Genomic DNA, 8,067 nt, shown 5'->3' with positions numbered 1-8,067 from the left:
AATCTTAGTAAAAAATAGATACTTTATAGTACAAACCACAGGGTGAAAATGGCAATATAAATGATTTTATTAGTACTCTTCCATGATGACCTGCCTACCCTGACTGCACGTCCACGTAACAGTACCCATGTTTTCATTAGCCTTTTTTATATTATTATTTGAAGAATGACATTAGAAATTATTGCTGGAAACAACAGAATTGGTATTAACTTTGTAAAAAAAAACAGTAAAAAAGGGTGATAAGAGTGGTTAGTAAAAAAAAACCTTCAGGTGGTTTTCAGCTCTTCTGAAAAGAGTTAAAGCACAAAAGTGGAGATAGAGACACATTTGTTGAATAAGTTCTGGCATAGCAAATTATCCCATCCAGTGATGGGTCTGTGCCTTACCAGAGGCACAGAACTCTGAAAGTTTCTAAGTCTAAGCTTCCAAAGTTTTGATTTTTTCTAAGATGTGCGCTCCATGCTACTTTTCAACCCCAGCATCATGTTGATTACAGCCATGCATGGGGTCAACATTCGCTGAATTTACTTTACGAAGCCTGATTCACTCACTCCAAACCAATAGAAAGAAATACTTCAAATTTGCATTTTATTTTTTTTATTTGCAACGTTTCAAAAGTTCAGAAAAATAATTAGCATGACAACAGGATGGAGCCACAGCTACTGTTGTATTGCTTCACTGGTTTAAACGTCCTGGGGTCCTCACCTTCCTCTTGGCCACGCTGCGGTGGTACTCTGCCTTCTCCTGAAGGAGCTGCTGGCTGAGCGTCTCCCTTTCCTCCTCCAGGCTGCTCTCTCTCTCCAGCTGCTGAAACTCCAGATCCTCAAACTTCTTGGTCCCTGCTTCCAGTGCCTCTCCGTCCTAATTGAGCCCATCAGAAGATTGTGATTGGAACAAACATGCAACAGCAGGTTGCCCACCCTTAGATACGGTATCCAGTACTCTCAGAAACCAACCCCACTTTCATAAAACCAGCAGCAGTTCTCAGCCAAACAAACTAAAACACTGGCTTTCAAGCTTAGAGTTTGATGGATGATGATTTGAGCTCAACTGATTGCCACTGACTTGAATTTGCGTGAATATTAAATTAGTTTAGAGTGAAAACATATTTATGTGGGTTGAAAAGTAGCCTATTAACATGGGAGAGTAAATCTACAGCATAGGAAACAAGGCTTCATTTGAAATGAAGTGATTCACTGTTTGAAAGAATGTATTAAGCTGATCTTTAGAGCAAATCTATGTAAGTTACAGTAAAATGTTTCTCTGAAACTTTAGAGAAGCTGAATTGCAGACAGGATAAAATTTTATTATCAAGCCTCTTAGACTGCAGCCTAGACGGCCTAGAATGTTAATTCACATACGGATGGCGTAAGAATTAAACTGACCCATTTAACAGGAGTTTAAAATAAATAAAGAAAAAAAATAACCTCTACAACACCCCAACACAGAACAAAGTCGTCTAGGTTCTTCAGGCTCAGCTTCTGTTTATCCTGTTTGGCATTTCAACTCTTTTCACAGCTCTGTTCTCTTCCTGTGGATGCATTAGACCAAATGAAACAGAATCGATATGAACCAGGCAATGACATGATTTCCATGAAACCAGCTACGAGGTGGAAGCCAGTAAAAACTGACACAGAACTCATGTTACTCTGTTATGGCTGCATGAAGCCGCCTTAGCTTTAGCGATATTGGGTCCAGATACGGCTGCATTGTGAGGGGAGGTAATGTTTCCTGCAGCTAGCTGCTACACAACATGTGTGATGAGGTTTCTCAGTTACTCTTAACCAGCAGGAAATCAGATTTGTGTATCTGACTGATGAGTTCTTTGGTTTAAAGTAATTTCCCTCAAGCTTAGGTTTTACAACATTTTACTCACAGATAAACAGGACAGAGTGACTACAGATGAAAAGAGGTCTTGTATCATGGGGTCTTGTGATGATCTGAATCTATCTCTTATTTGGTAGTGAAAAAAAAGCTACCAAATAGGATAACTGCTAGCTAAAAACTTAGTTGTGCTAATCCTAAAGCACTAATCATAAACATTAGCTTTGCTAACGTAGAAGTGATTTACCAACCTGGGATTTTTAGCTAAAGCACTAACTTTAACCGAAACTCTACCTGCCCTCGAAAGACTACAGCGCTCGAGCACCAGATTAATTTTAACATTATAGTCTAAATCAGTGTTTCTCAACCCTGGTCCTCAGGCCCTCCTGCTCTGCATGTTTTAGATGTGCCTCTATTCCAGAACAGCTGATTCAAATGACTGCATGACCACCAAGTACTGCAGAAGCCTGTTAATCACCCAGAGATACAATTCAGGTGTGTAGCACAGGGGTCCCCAAACTTTTTCCTGCGAGGGCCACATGACTGTTCCATTTGCTGATCGGGGGCCGGTCTTAGTTTTTCGAGAAAGAAACCTTAGAAAAGTTTTGTTGACAGGGGGGGGAGGGGGTGGAGAGAGAGTGAAACTGTGGACCGGGCATTGGATTACTGCCGACGACATATTCGCGTTTGTAGATAGATTTTTACCCAGAATGCAAATGGGAAAAAAACCGTGAGCGAAACGGTGACTGGTACTGACTAGTATATATTCCATTGAGGGAAACTAAGTTTCATATCTGCTCAAGAGCCCCCCTGGTGGTTGAAGAAAAATCCACATATATATGAAAAAAAACTCTCTGGTATTGTTCAGGGGGCCGGACCAAATGAGGAGGCGGGCCGGATCCGGCCCGCGGGCCGTAGTTTGGGGACCCTTGGTGTAGCAGAAGGAAAACACCTAAAACATGCAGATACAGATCACACCAATTCCTACAGTGAATGTAGCCTTAGACTGATAAAACCTGAACATTTAAAATCCCAATAATATGTTTTGTTAGTTAAACCTTTATTTCACCAGTTAAAACATAAAAAAGGATTTCTTATTTACAATTTTAACCTGAAACAGCTTGAAAGTGATTGTAGTTGTTATCAACTGCAGGTTAATATTGATGAAGAAAGTTTGGATGGCATAATTATTTATGGATTTGTAAAATCCTGTCAAACAATCTGAATGCTGCAGCTCATATCGGGCACAAGAACAGCCTGTTGAACACACTGCTGAGCAACTGAGGACTTTCCTGGACAGGTAATGTCACGTCTAATGTTTTAGCACAACTTTTTAATACAAAAAGGCTGCAACCGCTGATGCCTGTCAGAAGGTGGGGGGGGGGAAGACCCACCCTTTTGAGCTGTTCCTGCAACTGTTCCCTCAGGGACTCTGGACAGTTATGAAGCTGGTTCTTCAGCTCAGCATAGCCTTCCTGGAGCCTCTGCAGGGCCCGCCGCTCGGCCTCAACATTTGCCCTCTCCTAGGAAGACATGAGACACACATACACACACACACACAGAATGGATGGATGTTTGGGGAGGATTAAAGAGAGAGAAAGAGAGAAAAAAAACTGAGCATATTACTAACTTTTAAATACTGATTATACAACTTGGGAGCAAAACCACAATCCAGCCTCCAGCATCGGCCGGTTCAGAATCCAGAAGTTTTAAGTTTCATCCAGTCTAATGGGTCAATATAAGGCCCCTCCCTAACCTGCTGATGTGCACTGCCAATCAGCTGACTTACAGAGAAGACAAAATTAGTATCGGTCAAAATCCAAATCAGACTATTTTAAACACTGTTGACTGGCCAGAACACTGCAAAGGGGGCACCTCTGGTATGCCACATACTACTCTGTGTTGGTCTAACACATCAAATTGAAAGAAAATACACTGAGGCTTGGTAATAAGAAAAAAGAACGGGGAAAAAAATCCAAGTTGTATGAATAATTTTGCGAGGCACTGTAGATCCTGGCTGAGAACAACACCCTTCCACCTACGAGAACAATTCCCATCAAATGTCTTCCAGGTAAACTGCATCAGCTCTCCAGGATGCTGCTCCATTTTCATCCTCAGGAATCAATTAATGCGTCACCTGCTGTTATTGGCTGTGCTAAAGAAATTACTTCAGTGTCCTACAACTGCTCTCCATCATCCCACAACAGCAGCAATATTTCTTGTTTTCTTCTGCTCAGGTAAAACATAAGCAGAAGACGACTGCCGATTCATTATTGCAGCTGGATGTGGAAGATCTGACCGAACATGGAGATAGGAAGGTACTAATACTTTCTTGCAGAAAAGCAGACCAGAATAGGCTAACCGAAGCATAAATATGCACATATCTAAATCTAAAAGCAATAGGATGTCTTAGTCAAGATGCCTGTGAAGATGCATGGGGCTTTATTAAGAAGGTGAAGTTTCTGGAAGTTCTGGAGAAGAGAAAGATTTCAGTGATGTTAATGATCAGGTTAGCAGGGTCAGATAGCTGGAAAATAAATATAGCAACATGCAAGAAACTAAACCCAGAAAGCAGAGTCCTTCATTTCAGCCCAGATGTACATGTTCCACCATACAGGAGTAAAACCAGAGCAGAACACTGCATGAAGCAGAAACACAGCTATGGACCAGTTACAAATGCAAAGGCTGATCAGAGACTGAAGCAGCAGAAATGGTGAACTTGACTTTCTTTCTTCGCCAAAGCAGCTGGAAATCTTAACGGCTCAGGTTCCTGCTGTGTGTACCTTGTCCTTCTCCCTCTGGATGGCGCTCTCCAGTTCCTCCAGCTTGCGCTGCAGCTGACTGACGACGTCTGTCTCGGCCTCTATCTGGTCGAGCTCGGCCTGCGTCTCGCCCTGCAGCAGGGCGCGCTCCATTTCCGCCTGCAAAGGTTTCAGCACACTCAGACTCACATAGCGTCATCAAAAGACGGATCATTCTGAGCCTCGGGTCATTTCCGCCGCCTTTAACTCCGCGCTGCACCTCTTGTTCGGACTCCTGTAGTTGCTGCTCCAACTCGGTGAGTCGGGTTTTGAACTCGTCGGTCCGGGCCAGAACGTGGGTCCTCTCATCTTCCAGGTAAGTCAGCTCTGAACGGCCCGCGCTGCCTGAGCCAGACGAGTCCTCGTGCTGCACAGGTGGGAGACGGTGAACTTAGTCCAACAGAAATAAAACCACACGTCTGAAGAAGTAGCAAAAGCTTCAGTGGAATCTGATTTGATTTAACCTTCACAGAAGGGATGATTCACTGACTTCAGTTGTTAAAAGAAATTTATACCAGCACTTCAGGCCAATGATACTGCCGAAGAATGTGGGAAAGGGACAGCTGAGAGCAGATAAAACCACAAAGTTATGATAACTTGTGACTATTATCCTATTTGGGTGTTGTTTTTTTCCATCAAACCACATTCAAAGCTAGCCTGGTCGTTGCTTTCCTTAGCAACGCCGCTTGATTCTCATCTCCCTTCAGTGTTCTGTCTAGGATTTCTCCCACTAAACTCGATTTCTTTGAAAGAATTTCAACCAGGCCAATCACGGAACAGAATGAAGAGCTGTGAGCGATGGCTTCCATGTTAGCTACGCTTCCCAATATTGAATAAACATTAATAGGTATGGTTGTTTACAGCGTAGCTGTTTCTGTTCTCGTCACTGATGGCACAGACCAAAAAACGCCTTCATTAGCGGCTACTATAAAAAATTAGGGATTCACAAAATATTGGCATTAACTTCTGTAGAAATGTGGACTGTGGAGGCTGACATTAGTGTTGAGGACGTCTGTGCTTTTCAGTGATAGACTAACTCCTTTTAACACAACTTAAACACAACAATAACGTTTTCCAACGTTCCTTCAGATGGTTTGTTGAAGCAGAAATGAACCCCCACTGGGCCAAGAGAAGCAGCTGTGTTGTCCATCACTGTTTGCGGACGTCACTTGTGCATCAGATTTATGGGTGTACAAGAAATGTGCAAATACAAAGGTTCCTGTTCCTGTAACTTTGTATGTAAAAAAATGCAATAAATAGAACTAAAATATTTAATTGTTGAAATTTCTGTACTCAATGAATTAATCAAAATGAACGCATTAAAATCCTGATCCTAATTAGAAGCTAATCTCACTTTTTGTATGACTAGTTTAAGACTGAACCAATATTGTGTCTCCCTTTCTGAAGTCTGGTCTGTTAATGTGACTGTTAATGTTTGGTGACATGCCATTATGGTGTCACCATGTCTCCAGCTATTGGGCTGTTCATAAATTACACTGGGTTACAAAAACATTTTTTTTAAGTTGTATATGTTTTTTCAACTGAATTAGGACTACTTTGCACCACTGAATCCAAAAATGACATCCATTTTTCTCAATTAGGTCAAGTTTTTTAATATGATCTGATTTAGAGAAATTGATGACATTTTTGTGACATTATCAGTTCATTTCTGTTAATATTTCTCAAATAAGAAAGTTTCTAGGAGAAAAAAAAAGTTGTCTACAAATCTGATATCTGTAAATTGAATAATAAACACTGATAAAGGGAAGTACATGTGCCTTGAACATTATGTCTTCATTGTGTAAAATTCTCCTTCTCTTTTCTGTCCTGATGGAATCTCTCCTCTTGCTCATCACTCATGGATCCAGATGTGAAAACAAGTCATGCATTTTGATGCTCATGTTGCTCCATAGATCAGAAAGTTGACCTGGTTGAGCAAAACCAACGTGATTTTTGGATTCAGCTCATCAAAATGACCCTAAAACTGTTGGAAAACCCCAGACAAGTTTCTGGCTGTTGACCAGACAAAGATCAGAAATGCCTTTTGGAATTGTAAAGCACAGGTTAAACAGTGAGTGTTGTTTTAAACAGTTTAGAGATTAGATTAGTGATATTAGAGCAGTTATACAGAAACTTTAGGGAGGTCTCTCTGCAGCATAACATACAGAATAGCAGTGAATCCACGCAGTTTAAACAAAATCAATTCTTTGCTGGAAGAGGCGTTGTTAGTGAGGTAATGACCTGGCTCTCAGGTGGCAGCCTGGCTGTGCTACCAGCCAGGCTGGAAACGGATAGAAAAACAGGCTGTTCGGATACTGAGGATGGATCGAGTTGAAGCAAGATAGGCAAGGGAAGACTGAGACAAATCTCTTGAATATGGACACTTCAAATATCACAAACAAAAAACTCCAGGAGATTTACACTGCTTGGCAGAGACAATTGAACAAAGAAAGGAAAGCCATCTCTTTTTAAAATGTATTTCAGGTTTGAAAAAAAGCAATGTGAATATTTCACACACTGACACTGCAGTGACGATGTATTCCTTGTACTGTGCAGCCCTGGCCATTCAGTTTCTAACACAGAAGATGTAACGTTTCATCAACCACATGTTTAGATATACTACTGAGGTGAAAAGAACAACGACCATAAATGTATGAAAGCAGGTGAGTGATTAATGAGCCACATGTCAGACCAACCACAGACAGAATATACGGCAACAGTCTGCAGCTCAAACTGTTCTAGATCTAGTTTTCTAGAACAGACTAATTCTAAACTAAATCATTTCCAGTGTCTATATCCTGGTGGAAACCAGCTTTGCTTCTTATCTCAGTGGTTAATGGTATCTCAGGGCAACAAGGCTGGACAACATCAGAAAAATATAGACTTGTGCTATTTGCTGAAAAAGGAGTTAATGATCTAGATCATGATTAACACACATTTTCCTGTTCTTTTCTTTATTTCTAAGAATTTAGTGTCCACTGCTTTAGGACCTTAGTGAATAAAACTTACGCCAGGAGTGTGAGACCATCCAGCTGGCCAAATATATCATTAATATGCAGAGTGTTAATATATTGAAATATAATAGAAAGCAGTAGTGATGCACGATACATCAGAACTAACATCGTTATCGGCCGATTCAGTCATTTTCTAACATATTAGAATCGATCTGATAAATAAAACTGGGCTGATATTATCAACGAATATTAATTTCCATATTGCTGCAGTTTGTTTCTGGAGGGGCACGTGAGAAGGTTGGTCATGTAACACTGGTAGTGATGCAGCAAAGAATTATGGGGATTTTATGATTTTTAGTCAGCAGGGAGGTTGTTTTTTTCAAAGATATGTAAAGGGTAAAGAGATGCATCTATCTATCTATCTATCTATCTATCTATCTATCTATCTATCTATCTATCTATCTATCTATATCTATCTATATATATAT

At 40.8% G+C, this 8,067-nt stretch overlaps 1 protein-coding gene across 12 annotated transcripts in view; it reads right to left on the bottom strand.

Annotated features, from left to right (window-relative positions):
• Positions 1-8,067, bottom strand: part of phldb1b (pleckstrin homology-like domain, family B, member 1b) — a 112,328-nt gene that overhangs the window by 25,541 nt on the left and 78,720 nt on the right. For all 12 annotated transcript variants that reach the window (XM_015054076.1, XM_015054079.1, XM_015054078.1 and 9 more), the window contains 4 exons: positions 4,846-4,992; positions 4,608-4,745; positions 3,219-3,347; positions 706-861 (listed from right to left, as the gene is read on the bottom strand). In XM_015054076.1, the coding sequence (XP_014909562.1) occupies positions 706-861; positions 3,219-3,347; positions 4,608-4,745; positions 4,846-4,992 (570 nt within the window). The remainder of the gene's footprint in view (positions 1-705; positions 862-3,218; positions 3,348-4,607; positions 4,746-4,845; positions 4,993-8,067) is intronic.

The sequence above is a fragment of the Poecilia latipinna genome, unplaced genomic scaffold, assembly GCF_001443285.1.
Source record: "Poecilia latipinna isolate Pla-1442-1.1 unplaced genomic scaffold, P_latipinna-1.0 Scaffold1228, whole genome shotgun sequence".
Taxonomy (NCBI): Eukaryota; Metazoa; Chordata; class Actinopteri; order Cyprinodontiformes; family Poeciliidae; genus Poecilia; species Poecilia latipinna.
Note: the sequence above shows the minus strand (reverse complement) of the source record. Positions and strands in the feature narration are given on the sequence as shown.